The sequence below is a fragment of the Cotesia typhae genome, unplaced genomic scaffold (genome assembly GCF_013202065.1).
Source record: "Cotesia typhae breed Kobodo isofemale line unplaced genomic scaffold, CoteBio_Ctyphae scaffold_70, whole genome shotgun sequence".
NCBI classification, from domain to species: Eukaryota; Metazoa; Arthropoda; class Insecta; order Hymenoptera; family Braconidae; genus Cotesia; species Cotesia typhae.
In genome coordinates, this window is record NW_027423780.1 from 2,269,347 (window position 1) to 2,295,207 (window position 25,861).

General features: G+C 28.4%; 3 protein-coding genes across 5 annotated transcripts; 2 read left to right on the top strand and 1 right to left on the bottom strand.

Annotated features, from left to right (window-relative positions):
• Positions 1-7,044: 7,044 nt before the first annotated feature.
• LOC141537236 (MICOS complex subunit Mic10) lies at positions 7,045-16,323 on the bottom strand. 3 transcript variants are annotated; one of them, XM_074258097.1, is made up of 4 exons: positions 16,172-16,323; positions 15,928-16,078; positions 15,805-15,852; positions 7,045-7,284 (listed from the first exon to the last, which is right to left on the bottom strand). In XM_074258097.1, exons 2-4 carry the CDS (start codon positions 16,001-16,003, stop codon positions 7,163-7,165), a joined length of 246 nt encoding a protein of 81 aa, XP_074114198.1. In that variant the 5' UTR covers positions 16,004-16,078; positions 16,172-16,323; the 3' UTR covers positions 7,045-7,162. The 3 variants fall into 3 exon arrangements, with proteins under 3 accessions (XP_074114198.1, XP_074114200.1, XP_074114197.1); XM_074258099.1 differs by having other exon boundaries at positions 16,161-16,294; XM_074258096.1 differs by having other exon boundaries at positions 15,928-16,217.
• LOC141537235 (uncharacterized) lies at positions 7,305-8,423 on the top strand. Its single transcript, XM_074258095.1, has 2 exons — positions 7,305-7,939; positions 8,050-8,423. Exons 1-2 carry the CDS (start codon positions 7,531-7,533, stop codon positions 8,259-8,261), a joined length of 621 nt encoding a protein of 206 aa, XP_074114196.1. The 5' UTR covers positions 7,305-7,530; the 3' UTR covers positions 8,262-8,423.
• Positions 16,324-17,616: 1,293 nt separating the features above from the next.
• L(3)80fg (dnaJ homolog subfamily C member 16 l(3)80Fg) lies at positions 17,617-25,108 on the top strand. The gene is made up of 5 exons (XM_074258094.1): positions 17,617-18,905; positions 21,576-21,766; positions 22,084-23,307; positions 23,908-24,015; positions 24,096-25,108. Exons 1-5 carry the CDS (start codon positions 18,179-18,181, stop codon positions 24,219-24,221), a joined length of 2,376 nt encoding a protein of 791 aa, XP_074114195.1. The 5' UTR covers positions 17,617-18,178; the 3' UTR covers positions 24,222-25,108.
• The last annotated feature ends 753 nt before the right edge of the window (positions 25,109-25,861 follow it).

The following is a 25,861-nucleotide window of genomic DNA, read 5'->3' on the forward strand; positions in this document are numbered from 1 at the left end:
ATAGGTACATAAACACTCATGCGTGATTTTTTCATTGATTTTAGTTTTTCATTAATAATAATTGAAAAACACTAAATTCTGAGAGGTAAGAAGTATCCTATAGCTAAAGTACCAAAATAGGTTACTTTGGTTATTTCCAAACATCGACTACACAAGCTAGCTTGCGACTGTAAAATCACTCTGAAATCATTCAGGATACAGCACGTTATTGTACTGTTTTCAGAGTGTTTTCAGTAAATCAGAAATATTTCTTGAAGTATTCCACATTACTCCAGAGTGTTTCCGGAGTGAAACCTTAATAAGTACGAAGTAGATTCAAAGTGAATTAAGAGTGAAATCATAATGAATACCGAAGAGATAAAATCCCGGGTAAAAAAAGTTATATATAATTAGATATAATTGTATATAATACCATATATAATTATATATAATTATTTCCATAGAAAAAAAACCGTCACGCGCGGGAATCGAACCTGGGACCTGACGCTTGAAAGACTAATTCTTTATCTGTTTACTTACCCGGGAAAAAATGAATTTGCCTAACCATATATATTTATATATGATTATATATTAAATATATATGATTATATATAAATTTTGATATAAAATATATATAATCATATATAGACTAATGTATTATATGTATGTTTTATATAAGTCTATGTATAATTAGATCTGATTAGACCTGAGTTATCTAGGTCCATACATGATTATACATAAGTTTATATACAATTAGATCTGATTAGACCTCCCTGATTAAACAAAATGATTTGATATGATTAAAAATGATTATTTTTCTAATTATTTTTAATCCTGTCAAATCATGTAAATCATTTCAAATCATATCTCTTAAGGGGCATTCAACATTGTGAAATCATTTTTAATCATTTTGTTTAATAAGGGCTGAGTTATCTAGGGCTATATATGATTATATATAAGTCTATACCCGGAAAAAAAAGGATTTTGCCTAATCATATATATTTATATCTAATTATATATAACCATATTGCTCCAGGCCCTTTTTCAAAGGAAAATAATTTTGCTGATTAAAAATAGAAAAACAAAGATTTTCAATTTATTTTATTTCGGGTCTGGTCGAGTCTAGGGCATTTTTATCGTTTTCAAAAATAATTTCCTGCAAAATAAATAAGTAATAAAAATTATTTATCCGTTTGTTTGGGTCCAGTTGAGTCTAGGGCCTCATTTGTTTTTTTAATTAGTTTTGATGATCAACAATAAAAAATAAAATTTTTGGATCATTTTTTCTGGGTCCGGTCGAAATTGAGCCTTTTATTATAAAAAAGTTAATTATGATGATTAAAAATGAATAGTAAAATTTTTTTATTCATCTCCCTTTCGGTCTGATGGAGTCTTGGGCATTTTTTCGTTTTTAAAGATAATTTCCAGCAAATTAAGTAAGTAATAAAAATTTTCTATCCGTTTGTTTAAGTCCGGTTAAGTCTGTGGCTTATTTTCTTTTTTAAATAATATTTGATTAATAATAAAAAATAAAATTTTTTAATTAGTTTCTCTTAGTCTGTTTGAGATTGGGCCTTGTTTCGAAAAGAAATTAATTTGGCTGATTGAAAATGAAAACAAAATTTTTCAATTTATTTTTTTTTTTGGGTCCGGTCGAGTCTTGGGCGATTTTCTTCGTTTTTAAAATAATTCCCATCAAAATAAATAAGTAATTAAAACTATCTATCTGTTTGTTTGGGTCCGGTTGAGTCTGCGGACTATTTTTTTTTAAATAATTTTGTTGATTGAAAATTAATAATAAAATTTTTTAATCATTTTTTTGCTCCAGTCGAGATTGGGCCTTTTTTAAAAGAAACAATTTTGCTGATTGAAAATAAGGAAAAATTTTTGTACTGTTATTTTTTGGATCCGATCGAGTCTTGGGCATTTTTTCGTTTTTAAAGATAATTTCCAGCAAATTAAGTAAGTAATAAAAATTTTTATCCGTTTGTTTGGGTCCGGTTGAGACTTGGGCCCATTTATTTTTTTATAATAATTTTGTTGATTGAAAATTAATAATAAAATTTTTCAATCATTTTTTCTTGCTCCAGTCGAGATTGGGCTCTTTTTTAAAGAAAAATAATTTTGCTGATTAAAAATAAAAAATAAAATTTTTCATCCATCTCTTTTTGGATTCCAGTTGAATCTTAGCCTTTTTTTTTTTTTTGTATTTGAAAATAATCCCCAGCAAAATAAATGAGAATTAAAAATTTACTCTCCGTTTCTGTGGGTCTGGTTAAATCTTGGGCCTTTTTATTTTTTTATTAAATTTTTTCGAATAAAAATAAAAATTAAAATTTTTTCCTCTGTCTTAGAGTACCCGGTTAGCTTTAATTCAGCGTTACAACGCCTCCAATAATGCTGCGATACACGGACACACACTCATACATTAAGCCGTCCGCTTGCGACCTCATACATCCACTCATTCACACTTACGTACTCGGCTCATAGCGTCACAATCCCCTCTCATGCTCGGCTTTGTGTGAGCGAGTAAGCTGCTATTGCAGCATCTCACTCTCGCGTCTCCTCTACTTCCCCGCTCATTTTCATTTCTCGAATAGCGCGCTTCTGATTGGCTATCGTTTTTAATTCATAACTCAAATTCTATGGCCCAAAAAAATTTTTGGCTCAGGAACTTTCGATTCAGTATTTTTTTCTCTATCGACCCCAACAATTACTCCCGCCACTTCAGAGACACCCTGTATAATTGGATGTGATCAAACTTGGCTAACATAATTAGCCTTTTATAGATTATCATGTATTATTAACTTATATATAAGTTAACATATAATTATACATAGGTTCATGCATAGTCAGGCCTAACAAACATTTTTTTGGATATCACTTAAAGTGCAAAATTATGTTTAACAATACGCTTAAATAGTTATAAAATAAAAATTTATTGCACTTCCTATAGGATGTCTTGGTTTGCCCTGCTACTGTTTAATAATAAAATGATTATTGGAATAAATATGTTGTTATAATTAGATTCAGTGAAATAAGCAAATCAAGAGTATCAAAAAATTTAATATAAAATTAATTTTTATATTATATTTCTGATAAATTGATTTGATAGGTTATGTACATCATAGAATCATCAATACTTATAAGACGACAGCATAGCAGCCGGGAATTTCAAGACGCACTGGGATCATCAAAGTTAAGCAGCATTGAGCGTGGTTAATAATTATATGGGTGACCGCGTCGGAGTTATAGCTGTATAATCATCTGTAATGATTTTTTTTTGGTTACAGGATTAGGTACGACGAAATCAAATATTATATTCCTAAAAATAACCACATATTTAATTAGGGGTAATGATATATAATTTAATGTTGTTACATGTAGTTATATATAAGTATATGAAATTATATATAACTTATATATGATTATATATGACTCATATATAATTATATATAACTTATATATGATTATATATAATTAGACCTGGCCAATTTTCAGGTCTAATTATACATAAATTATATTATATATACCCTGGTTAAAAATATTGATTGAAAATGATGAAATTAGAATACTTTTGAATAATTTCAATTCTTTTTCATGTATATATAGATATACAGTTCACATAGGGTGACTGATTCCCAATACTTTTCAATCAATATTTTTAATCAGGGTAACCATATATAATTAGGGAAAATCATTTTTTCCCGAGATATATGTAATGACATATAGTTATATATAAATTATATGAAATCATATATAGATTATATATGGTTCTATAGAATTATATATAATTTTTTTTATCCGGGATAATTAAGCAACCAGGATTTAAATAAAATTATTTATCGAAGTCAAGTTAGGGACCGGGAGATTTGATTCCCAGGAAGTTATGTTATAAAAAGTATCTTGGATTTTAAAATAATTGTAAATTAGAGTCAAGTGTGTATTTAGATAAATTGTTTTATTAGAATTTTGTGTGTGTGTGTGTGTGTGTGTGTGTGTGGGGGGGAGAATATTTTACAGTATATACTCCTCGTTCACGGGCTGTCGAGGAGGTTAGTATTAGCAGGTTGTCGACTAGTGTCATGGTATCCTCCTCTGTCCTAGTCGACTTCAGGTTCCTTAGTCCCGTAGTGAGGGTCCGGGCGACAGCGAAAGGGCTAAGGACGGTATGAACCTTGAGCAGGGGTCCGGGCGACCATCCAGGGTCATATCTAGAGTCTTGGAACGTAAGGGTCCTGTGGACAGCGCGATTTAGTTAGAAACTGCGGTATAGACGCTCCTTATGAGGGTACCGTCAGGAATAGTCAACTATGATAGAAACTGCGATATAGACGCTCCATATGAGGGTATCGTAGGAATAGGAAATTTTGATAGAAACTGCGGTATAGACGCTCCTTATGAGGGTACCGTCAGGAATAGGGCACTATGATAGAAACTACGATATAGACGCTCCATATGAGGGTATCGTTAGGAATAAGTAACTTTTATAAGTATGAGTGTGTGTGTGAGTATTAAATTAAGATTTAATTATTGTTAGAATGTTAAAATAAATTTATAATTAATGCCAATTTTAATTGTTTTTATTTATATCAAATTTTATGATTTCTCTCGACCCTGTGATATCTCTCTTGCTTGGACCGGTTCTGGAAACCGTGATAAAAATTCCAGTGGCGCCCTTAATTATTAAATTCAAATAAAGGGGTGACCAAGGGACGGTTCAAACCCGTTACAATTTATAAACAGTAGACTTGTGAATGGAATATGACTTTATTTTTTACACGTTTAAGTAATTTACATATCCTAAATTCAGAATAATTTGAGTATTCTCTCACAATTAGATAATAGTTTTCGAAAAAAAAAATACAAGAAAATAATCCAATCTTATCGATGATTGTCATTTTGAATTTTTTTTTATTTTTTTTTCTCGGATTTTGAAGTTTTCTAAATCTGCTGAAAAATTTTCAGAGTGGTATAACGAAAAACAAACATTGAAAGAAAACAAATTTTTTTTTCATTTCTAAAACAGAAAATAGAGAGAATAAAAAATGCCACTGCAAATTTCAAGAAATTCGCGGAAAATACTGGTTTGAAAAAAAAATAAATCTATAATCAAAAATGAGCATCATCCTCAAATTTTCTTTTTCCTCTACAAGTTGAAAAAAAATGTTGAATATGAATTCGAATTATTGTTCTGACTTTTTTTTCTAAAAAGGACATTGTAAAAACAAAATTTAAAAAAAACATCCCAATAAGTCAATTTTCGAAAAAGTTAAGGCTGTTTAACAAAAAAAAAGCTAGTTTTTTTTTAAATAACTCGTAATTTTTTTTTTTTGGTTGGTAAAAAAATTTGAAAAATCTCTAAAAAATTTTTTTTTTAGGGTAGAGAAAGATACAAAAATTTCAGAAAAATCGAAAATCGACGGGGTCAAAAGTGGTCGATTTGGCATGAAATGCTCTGCCCCATATATTAACCCGAATATTCTAACGATAAACGTTAGAAAAAATATAAGTTGAGATGTTATTGCTTATTACCGTCCGTATATTTCATGGATGATTGCTAAATTGTTGCAACGTTAATTACAATAGTCATCATTTTTATTTCAACTCTGCACTAAAAAAATTTTTTGCACAGATAAAAGTTAATAGTTTTCTAAGTCCAGTTTTTTATTTAAAAAATTTTTTCTATTATGAAAAAATTCTATGTTTTAAAAAATAAAAAGATGAAATCAACCTACAGACCCTCGATGGAGGCTCTTTAGGCTCAAAATACCGTTTAAAACTGTGATTTCGACCTCCACAGCCTATTTTCAGGCTGTAAAAATACAGTTTTAAATTTCAATGCAAATCCACCAACAAAAGAAACCAGGCTCATAAGACTCAAATCACTTTTTTAATTTCAACTCGGGCTAACCCAGCCTAGGTGGCTGCTGCGGTATTGCTTAGGAGGTTAAGAACATCTCCTAAGCTTCCTATTCGGTTCTGTTTATTTTATTTGGGCGACCTGGACAAAATCTCTACTTCACTCGACGTATCCACCGTCGAGTAGTGTATAGAAATAGTAAAATTTTGTTACAATGTAAAAATATTGATTAATTAAATTGTCGATAATAAATATTTTGACAGAAGTGCACAAAATGCGTTCGATTTTCTTGTGTGACTATAATTTTAGTACAACTTACAGAAGTAAGCCATATTTATTGTATGAAAATTTGATATAAAGACTGATACTATATTGTTTTGCATGAATTTTAGACCTAACATAAATAATCAAGTTATCTAAATAGTTTAAAAAAGTTTCTTGAATACTTGAGACTTAAAAAACCAGTACTAGCTGTAGATTTACTGATTTAAAAAATTTTACTGCCGTCAGATTTTAGTAAGTTCTATGCTATACAATTTTTCGATTCGACTTTTTCATGTAGATCTATTAAATTAGTTTTCATAGACGTGAAAAATATATTTTTCTGCGATTTTATATTTTAGGAGGCGGTAGTTACTAAACTTTTAGCATTACGACAAATTGTTCAATGACAAAAATTGTAGGGCATATAATTTCCTATAAAATTGTTCCTTACATTTTTTATCCATTGTCATGAAAAAACCAAAATTTTGAAAAAAAAAAAAAAAGTTTGAATTTGAGCTATTTTAGATCATCTTTGAACCAGTGATCGAAAAAATATCAAAATTTATCTGAAGGAGTTTTTTTATGGATACTAAAGAATATCCAAAATTTACACCAATTATCAATTCGAAATTGGACATTTCATCATAATAAACAGTTTAGTTTCACATTTAAATTGATAGTGTACTCAAGGAAGCGAGTAGGTATCAGTCAACACTTAATAATATACGTGGTTTTATTTTGAAAGTCAGTAATGTGACTTATTTTCAGATTTTCCAAACTTTTTTATATTTACATTTACTTATAGTTAATTCATGAAGAAAATATGTTCAAAAACTTTAATCATGAGCTGCTAAATATCTAAGAATGAAAACCATAGATTAAAAATTATCAATATAAGTATTAGAAAAATATTGAGGAAAATAACCTGAAAATAAAAATTTATTTTCAACATTTTTCTGAATATTTTATTGTAGAATTATTGCAATAATTATATAATGCTTATCATTTTTCGGCAAAAATTTATTATCTTCTATTAATAATAAAAAGTGTTTATTTTCAATTACTACAGTTATGTTTTGTAGACGTTGATTGATGTAGTAATGAATTGATATCTTTTTCACAATTTGAATAAGCCATTCCCAGACCAAACCCAGCGCTAATCACAATTGGCCATTTTCCTGTAAATGAAATAGAAACTCTCAATTATGACTTAGCCTACACACTTTGTGAATAATTTTATTTATCATATTAAGGTAGTACTACCGATACCACAAGTGTCAAATGAGTGCTATGTGTAGTTTGACTAGCATAGTATTTATATTTGGCAACACCGTGTAAAAGTAAAAGAGATAAAAAATAAGACCATGCGCAAGAGTCTATAGCGCAAACATTTGTTTACTTATAAAAATTATGGGTTATGCATTATGAAAATGTCAGAATTAAATTTATCACATCATAAAAAAAAAATATTTCATTGGAAAGGTAAAAGAGTAACCGAAAAAAGGTATAATAAATATGTGAATCATGTTAAATTAGCAAAAAAATTAAGTGACGAGTATGGAAAGTTTACGTCACCTAACCCTACAACCAATGACAATGACTCGGGTCGTCGAATTGTTCATTTGAAAACATTAGGGAAAAATATGTTTTGTATTTATTGTAAATCTATATTATCACTAACGGATATCGAATTTGAAAGACGAATAGGATTGGCATCAATGTTGTTTATCAAGTGTAGAAGGTGTAATAAAGCAAGTGGAGTATCAACTGACAAACAACACTTGGTGTCTAATGGTAACAGTCATTATGACTCTAATACTCAGCTCGTAGTCGGTAGGTATAAATTAAACAGTTTTAATTAGAATTATATTTAAAATGTTTAACATGTTTAATAATATATTTTTGGACCATTGATAATACTGTAATTTATTTATTTATTTTAGGTTCTATGAATAGTGGAATGGGAAATACCCACATAAACAAAGTATTGACTGCAATGGATATTCCAGAAATGAATTGGAAAACTTTTAAAACTCATGAAAAAGAAGTAATTGGAGGTATTGAAAGCTTAGCCCATGAAAGTTGCCTAAAAGCTGCTCAAGAAGAACGACGATTGACGATTGAAAATGATGAAAATTTGAAAACTATGTTGTAAGTCATAGCGCCATGTTAAAGTAACTTTTTGTAAAAATATTTAGTAATATTTTAAAGTTTGCTAATTTTAGGAATATATTCTACTTGATGAAAACTTGTTAATAATGCAACGATTATTGTTTAAATTTTTTTGAGATGAAATTGTACATAATATACACTATTTATATTTTAATTATTAATTTTTGGGAACTAATTATAAATTATTTTTAGTAATGTTTATTCACCTCTCGGCATTTATCATCAACATAACATTTTCGGCATTCATAGCGAATGTTAATAAATAATGAGGTCTAAAAATACATGCGTTTATTTTTTATTCTTTGCTTTTTCAGATCTTCCAATACCCAAGAAGATTTCCTCTTCCCTTCCTCAAGTAAATCTGATATTGAAAATAAGAGTATTTCAGATGACCAGATCATACGCGTTGCAGTGTCTTTTGATATGGGATGGTTCACAAGAGGCACAGGAAGAACGTATGATAGTTTATCAGGAACAGCAGCTTTGATAGGATATTTTTCAAAAAAGTTATTGCGTATGTAACGTTAAATCGCAAATGCGCTAAATGCGATCTAGGTCATTTGCCCAGTGATCATGATTGTCGCATGAACTTCGTAGGTAGTGCTAAGGCCATGGAGCCTCATGCGGCTGTTCTTCTGACTAAAGACAATCAAACTTTACGAGCCTGCAATATTGAAGTTGGAATATTCATCGCTGACAACGATAGTAGCTCTATTTGTGCCGTTAGAGCGGCAAATGACCATGAAATTTTAAAACAGTCTGATAAAATCACACATCAAAAGGTGTCGTTAGTGAATTATACAAAATAAGTAAGAATTTTAAAGAATTAAATACTAATGCTATTCAATATTTAAAAAAATGTTTCAACTACTGTGTATCACAAAATCAAGGACATGAAATTAACATGGCACAAGCTATTAAAAACATTCCTTATCATGCTTTTAACTATCATGATGACTGTGGGAATTGGTGTAGTTATAAAACAAACCCTGAAAATTATCAACACACAAATATTGGTGACGGTTTTAAAGACCCAAATTTATTCGAGGCCTTAAAACAAATATTTGAAAATTTAGCACTTAAGTCAAGTCAGTTTGTTAGTGGAGCTTCCAGCAATCCTAATGAGAGCTTGAACGCAATGATTGTGAGTAAAGCTCCAAAAACTCGACTGTACAGTAAGTCCGCTGCAGGAGATGGAAGAGTAGCATGTGCAATAAGTAAAAAGAATTTAGGAGAACGATATATTACTCGTTTAACAGACAATTTAAAAATATCATCTGGGATTTATCGTAAAAAATATTGTGATAACATTGACTCTTTCAGTCAAAAAGATATGCTAATTCTTTGACCCGAGCAGCTAAGTTGAAACGCATTGCATTAAAAAAATCTAAAGTTGCTTTGAAAAATAAAAATGAAGCTAAAGAAGGTATTATGTACGAGAGCAATGTTGGACTACGTCAATCTCTCCATGAAAGTCTTCCTATTACAAATGTAAAAACTTGTGAGGAACCGATTATAGTGTTATTCGATTTAGAAACGGGTAGTTTTTCCAAAACCTCAGATATACTTCAAATTGCTGCGAAGCATAATCAATATGAATTTTCAGTTTATATCAAGCCGACTCAAACGATATCTGAAAAAGCAAGTAAAGTCCATTGCTTACGATTAGTTAATGGTAAGCTTGTACTTCATGGTAAACCTGTTCTAACTGTGACTTTATCAGAAGCATTAATCGGGTTCTATGAATTTTTAAGCTTGTTTCAACGAAGATGTATTTTAACTGCTCATAATTGTGCTTTTGATTATCTTCGTCTGATGAGTGCTCTGGATAAATGTTTTTTAAAAGAACATTTTCATGCTATTATTTCAGGGTATTGTGATTCACTGCCTGTGATAAAAAAGAAGACTGGTAAAACTAAAAAAGGTGATAATAAATTAGAAAATATTACTAGAGAGTTGGAGATTGATAATCACCAAGCACATGATGCTCTTCATGACGTAATTATATTAGATCAGATTTTAAAGAAACTAAAAATAACATCAGATAATTTAATTATCTCTTCTTTCAATTGGGATGATGCATGTAATAAAATCAAACTTTCAGAAAATTTGCCTAAGGCTATGAAAGAACTTCAATTACTGAAAGATTGTGTATCTATAGGTATGAGGAAAAAGATGGCTGTTGCAAATGTAACTTACAAACTCCTTGAAGATGCTTATAAAACTAATAAATATGCTGGTATAGAACAAGTTTTAGGTAAGGATGAAAATGGTGCTGTGAAAGTTACTAAAACCAAAAAAATTTTAAACGAAATTTTTAATTACTTTAAAAGTAAAGACACAGATATTTAAAAAATATTTAATGTTTACGTTTCATTACGTTTTGTAACTCGTTGCTTTCTTTTATAATAAAATTGTATTTATAAAAAGTATGTTGTTATATTGTATGTTGATTGAAATAAAAAAAAAATATGTATAACAATAATGTCACCAAAGACCGCATTCTATACATGTTTAAATTTCGCGCGCGTCATAACCTCGTCAGCAGCGTTGCCACATATGAGTAACATAGCACTTTTTTCTTAATTATTTACTAATTACTCTTGTCACAAGCTCTGAAATACAAATTTGAAGTGACCAAAATGTCAAGAAAAAAATTATCTTTCCGTTGATACTAATTTCATTGAAATCTGAACGTCAAGTTTTGAGAAATAAAATATAAACTCGGGCATCCCATAAGAATCAATGGTAAAAGCAAAAATTTTTTAATATTAATATCTTTTTTCAGTTCTCTGTAGGCCTCCAAAAATTTAACTGGTTAATTAAGATATTATTATGCACCTATAAGCCACGTTTAATCAAATTCTGAACAGAAATTCTAAAACCGGTAGTACTACCTTAATAAACTTATATCTTAGTGAGAATGATCGAAAAATTCGAAATGACTGGTTAAATAAAAATATTAGCAATGAAATGTATGTGTATTTATATGAAAATGTACAAATAAAGAGTATTTTATGTATGCATCATATTTCCTTAGCGGTTTCGACGACTCCGCGTAAACTCGGACTTCACGCGAAGCATACTTCCTTTTGGAGTTTGATCGGGGTATAATTGGAGTAAGCGTGTTTCAGCTGCATAAACACGGGGTATTGTGTGCAGTTACGACACGTGATTTCGACAGCTTTTTATCCAAGTTTTCGTGGAGTATTGCAAGTGTTCTCACTGAGTATTCACGAAGTGTTTTCGGTGTTCTTACGAGTATGCATAGAGTATTGCCGGCGCTCTCACGGAGTGTTTGCGGTGTATTCGCCAAGTATTACTCGTGTATCCACGGAGTTTTGTCGGTGTTCTGATGGAGTTTTTTCGGAGTATTTACGGAGTCAATGAGATCTTCGAGCTCAAAAATACAATTTATTTGTTATAGCTCTCCTAGCTCAAAGAGATAGCTTTTTTATGCTTTTGAACTCTTCGAGCTCAAAAGTCTGATAAAAGTTCCATAGAAGATTATTTTTTGAATTTTCAAGCCGCAATAACTTTTGAACAAATCAACTGTCTTTCATGCGGTTAGCGACATTCTACGCAATTTTTTTAGTTTTATAACAAATTTTTGAGTTTAAATTGATTAAACTAGAAATTTCGGGTTAACTCCGAAAAAACAATTTTTTCGGTTTTCTTTTGTTCATGATATCTCTCGAACGAATCGACCGATTTTGACTGGCTTGACGGCGATCGATATGGTTTTATAATGCTAAAGGCTGATGAGTTCTTGGAATTGATCGGTAGAGCCGTTTAAGAATTATTCCAAAAAATGTCGGAGTTATGTTAAAGAAACGATTGTTTCCAAATATTTCGTCGACGATATCTCTCCAACCAACCAACCGATTTTCACGTTCTTGGCGGCGATCGACGCGGTTTTTTGAGCTCTAATGATTATTCTATTTTATCAAAGATGATCCGAAAAGAAATGTCAAAATTATGTAAAAAAAAAACCTTTTTTTCGGTTTTCTTTCGTTCACGACATCGCTCGAACGAATCCACCAATTTTGACCGGATTAGTGGCGATCGACGTGGTTTTTCAAGCTTAAACTCTTTTCCAAGCGTAAAATACTGACTCAAGTATTTTTTTCACAAATCGCGGATCTGGCAACATCGCGCTTAACAGCTGTTTATTTTTATCTCGCTGTGTAGTGTTAAGTTGAAAAACATAACCCATAAATATACAGGAATGATTAAAATTCAAAATTGGCTCGTTCTATTCTGTGCAACGTTGCCACACTGCACTATGTCACGTGGTTGGTTTATTTTTAAGTATGTCGGACTGATATTTTCGTGAATTTCTTATCATTTGCATTAAAATATTGTTAAAGCCTTCGTCAGAAAATTTTTATTTTATTTTTAACATATTCTACGAAAGTTGATTACTTAAAATTGAAGTTTTTTGGTTTTTAATTTTCATAAATCACATCAATCGATATATGTGCATCTCGTCAATAATCTCTATAGGATGCATGTTAAATTTCAATTTTTTAATAATTTATTCAACGAAAACCCTTCATCAGATATATTCCAAAAATTAATTTAGACGTATGAGATAGCAATTCATAACATATAAAAAAAATAGCTTTTGATCTTTAAGAGTGCATTAATGTCCGAGCAACCTTATACAGGTAGTATATAAAGTAAAATCGAAGAAAAAGTTTTATAAAGAAAGAAAAATTTTTATGAAATTTTATAATTTCTAAGATAATTATTGAATACAATTTTTTTTTTTATTAATTTTTTTTTATCAGCGGATGCTTATTGGAATTTTAATTCGAAAAAGAAATTTTATAACAAAAAAAATCGTATGATTAATTTGTTAACATGTTTATCAATTAAGGACTATAGCATTAATACGCATTACGTTTAAGTTTAAAGCTAGGCCGTAGTAAATGTATTTGCTGAAAGTTTATTTGTTTAAAAGGTGAGATATCTATACGTTATTTTGGTATACAATTTTTTTCTTGAATCTAAGAGTATATATTTAAAAAATTCATTTTTAAATTTTCTAATAGACCCTTAGATTAGAATATATAGTTCTGACTTGGCAAAAAAAAATTTGTAATTCTTGACATACTATCATGGCATTAATAATTCATTATTGATGTCTAAAAATTCACGTTTTACTACACCTAGCTCCCCCTTGTGGAAAAATTTCTCTGAAATAACTGAAAAAAAATTTTAATAAGTACGAATAATAGTTCATTTCAAGTTTTTTGTTTTCTTAAAAAGTCCGAAAAAGTCTTATTAAATCAGAAAAACTCTTTATTCGACTTAGAAAGTCAGGTTTTTACCAAGATTTCGGACTCTGCCAGAAGAGTTATTCAGAGTTATTAAAACTTCTTGTAGGAATCCTTGTGGAAATAATTCTCTGAAAAATCTCTTAAAAAGTCAAATTTCCCCTGCAAGTTGGGACTTTCCTAAAGGGTTATTAAAGATTTGATAAGACTTATTCAGTTTTCCTGTAAAAAGAAGAGAAAGTTTCGTTTCAAAAAATTTACTGGTCAGAATTGGAGAAAATTGAAGATTAAACTATTGAAAGAATTAATGCATGTTTTGTAAAGAATTTTTTTTTCGAATAATATTTTCATCACAAAAATATTTCGATAAACATATAATCGCTCATAGTTGAGCATGTCAAAACATCAACAGCAAATAAAGTGCATTTGCTGGTAAAGACAGATACTACTCAGAGAGTAAATCAAATCAATATTTAATTTGGACTATAACATATATTTTTTTTTGTTATATTTAATATAACATATATTGGACTATAACAACTTTTTTCAGCAAGCTTTTTTCATTTATTTATAAATGATGTCATTTTTCAAAAAAGTTTCTGAAAAAAAATTAATATCGGCATTATTTAAAAAGCTAGAAATTACGAAAATTTGAAAAACATTGAAAAAAAAATTACTTTTTATAAACAAATGCGCATAACAATAAATTAGCAATAATTAAAATTTTTGATAATAACTCATTTAAAAGATCGTTTAATCTTTTATATATTGACTAGAATGTTTATTTTCGTATCTCTAATAGTTTAAAAATTATATTTGATTTTTAGTAGACAGATGAAGCAGCCGCTGCAACAACTTTTGTAGCACGTATTTTTTAAAAGAACAATAAAACGACATACCTTTTTTTTCATCTTTAATTATTTATAACTTTTGCAATTTTTTATGTGCTGATAAACGCTTTTAGAACATTTTTCTAGGCGTCATTCCGGATCCAATGAGCTATCGCACATAATTTTAAGAGCAGTATCTCTATTTTCGACCATTTTGAACTTGTCGACTAGACAAGCTTGCTGAAAAAAGTTGACTGAAAAAAGAAGTATTTTCAGTTTCTCATAGATGGCGTATGGTTAGAAAATTCTTTCCTACCTAGAAAGTTAAGTTATATATGTTTATAGTCCAAATTAAATATTGATTTGATTTACTCTCTGAGTAGTATCTGTCTTTACCAGCAAATGCACTTTATTTGCTGTTGATGTTTTGACATGCTCAACTATGAGCGATTATATGTTTATCGAAATATTTTTGTGATGAAAATATTATTCGAAAAAAAAATTCTTTACAGAACATGCATTAATTCTTTCAATAGTTTAATTTTCAATTTTCTCCAATTCTGACCAGTAAATTTTTTGAAACGAAACTTTCTCTCCTTTTTACTGGAAAACTGAATAAGTCTTATCAAATCTTTAATAACCCTTTAGGAAAGTCCCAACTTGCAGGGGAAATTTGACTTTTTAAGAAATTTTTCAGAGAATTATTTCCACAAGGATTCCTACAAGAAGTTTTAAGAACTCTGAATGACTTTTCTGGCAGAGTCCGAAATCTTGGTAAAAACCTGACTTTCTAAGTCGAATAAAGAGTTTTTCTGATTTAATAAGACTTTTTCGGACTTTTTAAGAAAACAAAAAACTTTATGAACTATTATTCGTACTTATTAAAATTTTTTTACAGTTATTTCAGAGAAATTTTTCCTCAAGGACCTATAACTATTATATATATATATATTTTTTTTTTTTTTCAATTTAGTTATTAACTTATGGTCAAATTCCTTTTAGTTTTATGAAAATGAAATGAAATTTTATTGAGTTGTTGAATCATTTTTGTAAACTATCATTCATTTTTTCGCTATTGTTTACATTATTAATTGATGAATACCAGTGGAAAAACTATACGCCCGATTAGTTTTAGAATTTTACTGTCTTAAGGCAATCATGATCGAATATATTTTTAGAATTTTTATCAATCTTTGGGATTAAAATAAAATAAAATTCTTAAGAAAAAAAAAATAAAACTTCTGAAAATATTTTTAGCTTTGCCCACCGTTAGAACCAAAAGGAGGTATATCAAAAATTTACAGACGAGAAAATAATTTTTTTCTACACTTATTCAGGTCTACAAAATCAAATACATCCTTTTAGTTTTAATATTGCAGTATATAAATCTATGAAATAAAATAATCTTATTTACTTCTGAAAAACATCAAAGATACGACAGATCCAAGGACGACACCGCCACCTAAAAAACATTGTTAATAATAATCAACAAATTATAAGTCAAAATTATAATCTACGTTTATAAAAATTTACTTACCCAATTTGATTAGTCCATCGGTGAAACACCGATCCCATTTTCGAGAAATGTCATTTTCAACAAATTCTGTAACCATTGTGAATATGATGTAACAAAGATTTACGTATAATCTTTAAACAAGTATGGAAAGATTTACGTATTGAAAAATAACCTAAAAATTATTTTTTAAATATTAAATAAATAACAAGTATACAAGAGTAAAAATTAACATGAGAAAACTTTAAGAGTGATACAAATGTTTTACTTTTCCCTCCAACGTGACGACTGTTAATTAAACTTTAGTTAACTACACAATCAATATTGCAAATATGTCCAATATCTATAGTGTGTGCGTTGTGATGCCTCTAGATGCATCTAGCAGGTGACACTACCTCGCAACTAAGCGGGAATTTAATTATAATATAAATTATTTCGAATATTTCATAAATTTACAATTTAAATAGTGAAATCGTCCCATTTAGAAATTTTACGCCTTATATTGTAGAATATTCACTATAAAGAATATTTTTATTTTTACCAAGTATAGTTTATGATTAAGATCAAAGGAACATTGTATAAAATCGAGTTCCGGAAAACCTTAGGTACTTAAGACTGAGGAAAAGTCATTAGAGACACGTGTGAGAAAATTTTATGACCCTTCATTTCAACAACTAAATAATAACGTAACCAATTTGTAACTAAAAATAAGATTGTTAAATATCAGATATTTTGTTGAATTTACTTTTACATATTATTGGAATGAAATAAATTAAAATTTATTAAAAATTCATATCTTCCCTTATTAAACAAAATGATTAAAAATGATTTCACAATGTTGAATGCCCCTTAAGAGATATGATTTGAAATGATTTACATGATTTGACAGGATTAAAAATAATTAGAAAAATAATCATTTTTAATCATATCAAATCATTTTGTTTAATCAGGGTTGTATCCCATTTAAAATCAATTGATAATTATTGTTAAAAGAATAAGATTTTATACAATAATATTATTAAATTGTATTTCTTTTTTATATAAACAATTGAACTATTTCACAGTTTTAGAAAAAACTTGATTATAGATGGGCAGAAATAATAATAAGTTTAATCTAATTAGTAAAATACATATATGTATTAATGGAATACACATCAATAATATGTATATGTATGTAAACATACGTGAATGTAACGAAAAATATCTATTAGTGGTTAAGGATCATTTAGAAGTGGTAGAAATACGTGTGCTTATTTACCTATCATGTAAGTATGAAAGCTATGGTGAAGGATCATGAAGTTTGAAGCTCATCGGATAAACTATGTAACGACATTTCTCCTCGAAAGCTCAAACCGCTTAAAGTTTATTTTTATAAATTTGAAATCATGTTTGGTCAATTAAATTAATTAACAATTAGACTCAGTTGCTCAACACAGCCATTCAGTGCTACCAACTGAACTTTAAAAAATAGCTAAGATGACAAGTGAACCGTTTATACGTTTCTATACATATATAATCACTATTTATGATTTTGTTGATTACTGTTTATTACCATTAAACAGTAATAAAAATAGTCAGAATTTATTATAATATTAGTGAGTTCACAAACTTTTAAATCAACGATTAACACCACGATAAATTACGGTTTTTGTTTATTTAAAATATTTTGTAGTGCATTACTTTGATAACACTTCAAAATGGTATGAAAAAATAATTAGATTCATAACATAATTCACTTCTTTAATAAATATAAAGAATTATTTGAATTATCATTAAGTAATTATAAACACTTAATAGCTTAAATATTTGTAAAATAAATAGTCAAATTTTAGTTAATTGTTGAATAGGCCATAATACGTTTGGATTAAATGAAGGTTAGAAGTTCAAGAAACAAATATTCAATAGAAATATTCTATTTCTGTCCCCCTCGTTGAACCGTATGACCCCAATAGTACATAAGATGAAAAATATGATGAATTTTAAAAAAAAAATTGTGAAGTAGTGGAAAACTGTAATTTTTGGCGGCTTCGAGTTTAATATTTTTTCTTTTAAATGTAAATAAGAATGCTTAATTATATCAATAAAAAAAATAGTAAACGATAAAATTGAACTTAATTACGAAAATATCATTAAAACAACTAATACGAATTTATATGACAGAAAAATAATAGATTGGTTTTCGTGGTTGAATATTTATATACAATTACTCTTAATACCACTAAAAATTTTTGTCAAAAAAATATCATTCATTAGTAAAATATTTGATGAAATAACTATGAAAAATATCGTATCATTTGGAAGATTACCTGTATTTTTTTTTATGATATTCATAGTTGTAAATATTCTATCAATCGCTAATGCATCAGAACCACTTAGAAATCCATATGAAGTATTGGGTGTAACAAGACATGTTACTAGTCAAGAAATAAGGAAAGCATATAAAAACCTCGTAAAAGAATGGCATCCTGATAAAACTGATCATCCTGCTGCTGAAAATAAATTTGTTGAAATTACTAAAGCCTATGAATTATTAGCAGACCCAGAAAGAAGGAAAAAATTTGATGATCATGGAATAACAGAAGAAAACATGTCTCGACAAAAACAATCCAGTAACTTCCATATGAATGATCCAATTGATGAACTATTTAATAGTGGAAATTTTAAATTTCATTACCAAAGTCGAGATGTATCATTCTTTCATAAAATGAGCATTTCCTATCGCACATATGATAATACTATTGTACCAAGAAGTTATCGTACACCCTACTTAATTTTATTTTATTACGACTGGTGTTTCACTTGTATACAAATTGAACCTACCTGGCGACGATTGATCGATGAATTAGAACCTATTGGCGTTAAATTAGTTACAGCACATGCAGAACGTGAAACATCTTTTGCAAGAAAAGTTGGGGTTCATTCATTACCTTGCCTCGCTGTAACATTAGATGGCCGTTCGAGTGTTTACAAAGAGTCTTTGTTTAACGTAAACAAAATTATTGGTAAGTTTTTATTTTTATATTTGTCTTTAAGTAAAGTTCATGTATACACATTCAATAAATTAACTTGATTCAAGAGAATACATCATATTCCATGAGTATCATTTTAAAAAGTTTCATGAAACTTGAAAAAAGCCAAAAAATGTTTGACCTAAGATATTCCTCTCAGTTATTATTGTTACTTATCACAATCAACCAAATCCCTTTGAAACTAACATTCAATATGATTAGTATCACACAGTGATTATTACATGGTATCAAATTTTTTTTTAATTCTTATAATATTTTTCATCAAACATTTATCATGATTTAGTTGATGAAATATCTCATGAAGAACTCTGATAAAAAAGTTACTTGATTCAAGAGAAAAAATTTTGAACCAAGAATACCATTTTGAAGAAAATAACTTTCTTGAGTCAATAAAAAAAATTCATGTACTAAGAAAATTTAGTGGAATCATAAATAATTTCTTGACTCAATAATTTTTTTCTTGACTAGGATCCTAGGATCCCGACCGGGGTCATCCAGCTAAAAAAAATCTAGAAAACTGTTGACCCTGCAGGCTATCTTTTTCTATTTTATACTTTTTCGAGCTCGAAAATCTAGTGGCTAATGAAAACATATTTTTTTTTTAATTTCAATTACGATATCTATTTATAGAACCAATTGTTTTTGATTAGACTTGCAGCATTCGACTAGTTTTTCAAGCACAAAAAGATTATTCATTTCCTAACAAACCTCTGAACCCTTTCGAACACCACCAAGTTTGTTCAAATTGGTTAAGCCATTCAAAAGTTAGGAGAGACTTACACACACATACATCTATATATGTAAAACAAAGTTGTGTTTTTATTGCGGGAACGTGAAAATGTAACAAATTAAAATGAATACATTTCCCGAACAGTTGATCTGTGGAAAAGAAATTTGGCTACTTATTTTAACAGAATTCGTCAAAAACATGTCCAATTAATTTTCTGCAGAAAATTTATGTTACTAAGACAATTTTAAAAACAGAGAAAGTCGTCGCACTAAAAGCTAGGTAGATTTCAACTTCACTTATGACACCGGCAATTACTTTAATTGAAACTTTCAATGCTCATTTGGAATTTGTACAAATCAAAACAATACTCCAATTAAATTTGAAGTCTAGATCTAAAAATGCAATTCTATAAAGCGTCCAGCGAAGAGAGCAGGTAACAGCTAGTACACACACACACATATAGACAGACAGATATACTGCCGTCATCATGGGAATAGTCAGAACAGCTTCCTAAAACCTCAAAACGTGAAGATCTGATGAGAACTTGACTTTCGAGAATCGGGGTGAAACCAATAACTTCTCTTTTTAAAACCATTGATTTTCTTCGCGAGAAGTTAAAAATGATTATTGTTACGGATTTAAAATACCCAGAATGATAGGAAGAATTATTCATACTTTCAAAATAAATTACACAAAAGTACAAAAGAATTTTGAATAATTTTCAATTAAAATAAAAATAGAGTAAATAACCAAAATTTCATTTTATTGTAAAAAGTGCGTAGTAGTTAGAAGATATTTTCATTATAGCTTTACTTTTGCAAATAGTTATAAAGATTGATATAAAAGCTCACTGCGCTTTGTTACAGTAGAATACATTATTTGGAATCCTTCTATCCTTATTTTAAATATTTTAAAAATTATTTTTTACTTTTTGGTTTGAAACATAAACAATCCAAAACGTTTCAGAACAATACGATCATTTTTGATTAATTTTGAAAACTTAAATACATTTTAGAAATAAAAAAAAACACACACACCTACAACCACCCGTTTTCACCCACTGCGGTCAAACGACCATAGTGCACCATGCGATGCAAAAAATTGGAATGAAAATTTTCATGCACAAGGTTATATGATTTCAAGAATTGATCGGTCAAAAAATTTAGAAGTTTCGTAAAAAAAATTTTGACAAAGATATCTTAAGGTAGTACCCTCGCGACATATAGTGCGAGTAAATTTGGGTCCTCCCCTAGTTTAGAATATTTTTGTCTTTCTCACTTGCTATTCCTTACTCACTTCTACTCATGGTTATTTTTGAATAATACAGTTATTTTTTAATAATATTTAAAAATCTAGATGGTAAAAATCAATGAAAGTTTGAAAAAAACAAATAATAGCTGTTTTTTAATAATAATTTAGTTTTTTATGAAAATCTTAAAAAAAGTTTCTTAGTTATAATAAAATATACGAGTAAAATTTTCGGTATCCCGTATATCACAGTGCACAACCTCCTTTAAAAATTCGAACTTTGAAATTAAATATCTCTGAAACTAGATGGTCAAAAATTTTCAATTTGCGTCAATCGATGCAGAATTATATGAATATTAATCTGCCAAAATTTTAAAAAATTCCTAAGAAAACGCCTCTGGCGAGGGTACTACCTTATATTTTAAAGACAATTCATAGTTTATTTCAATTTATGGGTCTCTATTTTAATACATCTTTCATACAATATACTATTTGCTCTCTAAAAATTTTTATGCTTTATAACATTCTGCTTTATATGTCAATATTTTTTTAAATCTCTATTTTATGATCATTCAATAATTGAAATGAATTTGGATCATAATTAATACTCAAGAAGAAAAAGATCTTCCATTAAGTAAATGACTAGTAATTAAAAAATTTTTCAGAATTCGTACGGAGTAGATTTCCATACAAGCTGATCCAAAACATTAATGAAAATAATATTGATCAATTTTTGTCTGGATGGGTAGACAATAGAATACGAGCTCTGATATTCGAAAAACTTGAATTACCAAGGTTAAGATATCTACTTGTGGCGTTTCATCATCGTGAGCGCGTCGCTTTTGGATATGTTCAAGTAAGCAATTTAATAATAAATACAAAAACAAAAATTTATTCGATGTTTTTATCGAGTTTCCATTTATTTTTAGATTGATTTAATTGAATTCTATTTTAATGCAATTAAAAGCATTTCTACATGAATTAATTTGTACTTTTTTCAATTCTATAATTTTGATCAAAAGCTGAGATTATATTATTATACTAGTATTTTTAGAAATTGGATATAAATCTATAAATGTTTTACGATTTAATTAGATAAAATAAATGTTTTAACTTATCTATCTATTCATATTCACCGTCAAATTATTGACCTTTTATTGTTTGTGCTTTTAGATGGGTAAACCTGAGACTGACGCAATAGTAACAAAATATAAAATTCCTAAAGATTTAAATACTTTATTATTATTTAATGAAAATTCTGAAAAGCCAATGGCTTCAGTTAGTATGAAAGATATATCGAGTGAAACAATGCATAATGTAATCACAAATAATAATTTCTTGACTTTACCACGACTTTCAAATCAAGCAATGTTAGATTCAGTATGCCCACCCGAATGGTTAAAACCTCAAAAACGGTTATGTGCTATTTTGGTATCACAAAATAGTGCAATTCATGATTTGGCAAGGCATAAATTCCGTCAAGCGGCAATAGAATCACCTTACAGTACTGAACGTGTAAGATACACTTATATATTTAAAGAATCACAGCCAGAATTTGTGGCAGCATTAAGTGCAAGTGAAGGTAGCCCAATGGAGCCCTTGTTACATATTGTAATAATCTGGCGCCGTGATGTCAATAATTTAAAATATGAGTGGCTCAAAACAAGATGGATTGAGCCTACTCAAGACGAGAATAAATGGAATGAATCTAGACAAAGTTTAGAACAAACTATACAACGGCTGTTACGTACTACTGAAGCATTACCTTATGCAGCAAAAATTGAAGAATTAGCTGATGAGCATGCTCAAGGAACTATAGATAGAATTATTGGTAAAGCATTATTGGCGGTTGATTATATATCTGATAATATATCAAAAAATCAAATTCTTCTCCTTATATCTGTTGTAACAACGTTTATATTAATTGGAGCTGTTACTTATGGATTATCATATTTAATAAAACTAGAAGAAATAAGTATACAAGGAAAGAAAGGTTATTATGAAAATAACTCTAGATCCACGCAAGTAACTTCACAATTACGATTGCATGAATTACGTGCTGAAAAATATAACGGGCTTGTACGATTATTAAAGCCTGGGTGTCGAACTATAATATTGTTAGTTGACCACCAAAGTAGATTAAAATTAATACCAATATTTCACAAAATCATTTGGCCTTACAGAAAAAACAAGACATTAATGTTTAGTTATATGAATGTGGAACGAGGATTAAATTGGTATAGAAAATTGTTATCACTCAGTTTGCCTGAATTGATAGAGTTGAATATAAATCCCAAGAATTGTGTTGGTACTGTTTTAGCGTTAAACGGACACCGTAAATATTTTTGCATTTATCATGCTAAACATCCAGAATGTAATAAAGATAAAGAGTTTAAGGTAATCAACATCAATAGAAATATCTTCAAAATTACTAATAATAATAACAGTTTAACATAAGCTGTATCAATTAACTTTTCGTTATAATTTAATTAGTGAAATAATGGCCCTGTTCAAATTCACTAAGTTCTTAACATTTCTTAGAAAATCTTGTAACCAAAAACTGTAAATGACTATACTCTCTCTGAAAAATATCTGTAAGAAAATAATGCAAGGTATCCTAATCTAAGTTCAGGCCTCTCGAGTACTTAGTAAACTTGAACGGGGTCAATGCAAATCAGATATTGTCATGTGCTTACAAGATAGTTGAATTTAATTTACTATTTCATAGGAAATCAAATCAAAATTGATCGCTAATTCAGTTATAGTTATTGACATTCCTGAAAAAATGAATTAATATTAGGGCCGGTTTTTCAATCTGGGATAAACGTTTATCCAATTTTGAAATATTTCTATATATTTCATATATATAAATATACTGGCAATAATAATAATACTTTCATAAATTAACTATTTGACAATCACTGCGTACATAAAACATGATAGCACTTACAAATGCTAATTAATGTCACAATTCTAATTGTTATAAATTCTGCCTAGCGTATGGAACGGATCACTGAACAAATGAGTCACCGGTCTGAAGATGCAGAAGCTGGAGCATTTATAGGCTTCGATAATTCAAGTGATTCAGACATGTCTCAGGATGAAGTATAACAATATATAACTTTCATAACATGAATAATATTGAGTATTGATACCTTTAATCTCATAAAATTGATTTGTTTCAGATGAAGAATGATGTTATAAAACAAGATAAACTTTTAGAAGGTTTACCTAATTGGCTTGATAGATTATTTGAAGGCACAACGCAGCGCTATCATGTTAATTATTGGCCAGATTTCACTGCCAAGTAGAAAATACATAATTAACTCTTGGTATGTAATAACTTTTACAATAATGAAAATAAATTAGGTATCTTGATTCTAGTCAGTTAAGTGCTGTTAGATGTTGGACAGAAGAGTTAGTATATTTATTATTTATAAAATAATTTTATCCATAAATCTGTAAGTTCACCTTAAAGCCATAACATACTCATAAAAATAATAAGGTGTATAAATATTACCTATCCCCTTTTACTTTTGTACTAAAAAGTATATAAAATGTAAGCGCAATGCAAAAAAATCGGATTTTTAAATTTGTTCATTACTGAGTTATGAAATGGGGGAGCAGATGAATTAAATGTAACTCGATTGAATATTTTTAAGAATCATAAAGCCATGAATAAAAGATACTCAAGACATTTCAAATTTACTTTTCGTTGACAAGGTAGAAGCCCCAATTATTGACACTGTAAGATTCAAAGTTATGATTTCATTTTTTTTAAGCAATTAAATATCAATATAGTTGAATTTTGTTTGTGGTAATGTCTCAAGTAATGTTTTTACTAATTAATTTATTATTTTAAAATGATAATCACTGATATTTACTAATTAATTTTAAATAATTAAATAGAGTATCCCGATACACCAATTATTGAGAGGTTAAAAACTGATTGATCTTATTATTGATATACCTTAGCCTCAATTATTGACACCTATACTGCGCATGCGTTGAATCATCTGCTTATTCTTATTTATTCAAACTTATTATTAAGTAATCAATATTATTAAAGTTTAATAATAACAATTTCCATAAATGATTAATTACTATTGAAAATATAAAAATTAATTTAAAAATAATTTATTGAATCAGAGGATTTTAAACTCTTAAAGTAAATTTTTTAGGTTAAAGTAAAAAAAAAGGCATCACAGCGCTGTCGACTGGCTGTCAATATGAGATTCAACTTAAAAATTATGAACTAGTTATTGACGCCCATTATTTAAATATTATAAAGCATGGAATTAATTTCGATTATTCAATTTTATAAATTTTTCATATATTGTTAATTAAAAAAAAAAAAAAAAAAAAAGATCATATTTTTAAATAAATAAATTAATTTAAACTCGGCATTTAAAAAAAAATGCTTTTCTGACCAAAGTTAAGAAAATAGACGCTTGTAAGCTGGTTTGATGAACTGGTGCTAACTTTATGTTTTTTTTAATAATTAATATTTAATATTTTGAACTGACAGTAATTTTTTTCAATTTTTTAATTAATTAGAATTGAATAAAAATTTATATGATAGTTATTCTTATTACAGATTATTAAATATATCGAAAAATAATTTAGGGTGTCAATATTTAGACCTCTGTCAACAATTGGGGCTTTTACCTTATATCAAAAATAATAGATCCAGTTTTATTAATCATTCAATGCTTAACAAGTTTAATTAAATTTAATTGAAGTAAAAACAAAAACATTACATATTACTCAACTAGAGATTTGATGAATAAAAAATTTCAATTTTTTTTTTCCACTCATTAGTTTATTATTTTACAATGAAAATAAGCCATTAACTCTAGTCAGCATGCAAAAAAGTCATTTTTAAACTATGTATTATTTTTAGATTATGCCGGTATATTTTTATCAAGTAGTTCTGAAAGTAAATTTCTCA

Excerpts from the sequence above, each read along its gene's own strand:
- LOC141537236 (XM_074258097.1), bottom strand. The coding sequence starts at position 16,003 with ATGGTTACAGAATTTGTTGAAAATGACATTTCTCGAAAATGGGATCGG. Across the intron at positions 15,853-15,927 it reads CGATGGACTAATCAAATTGG|GTGGCGGTGTCGTCCTTGGA; the intron begins GTAAGTAAATTT and ends AATGTTTTTTAG. Across the intron at positions 7,285-15,804 it reads ATCTTTGATGTTTTTCAGAA|GAAAATGGCCAATTGTGATT; the intron begins GTAAATAAGATT and ends TTTCATTTACAG.
- LOC141537235 (XM_074258095.1), top strand. The coding sequence starts at position 7,531 with ATGAAAATGTCAGAATTAAATTTATCACATCATAAAAAAAAAATATTT. Across the intron at positions 7,940-8,049 it reads TAATACTCAGCTCGTAGTCG|GTTCTATGAATAGTGGAATG; the intron begins GTAGGTATAAAT and ends TATTTATTTTAG.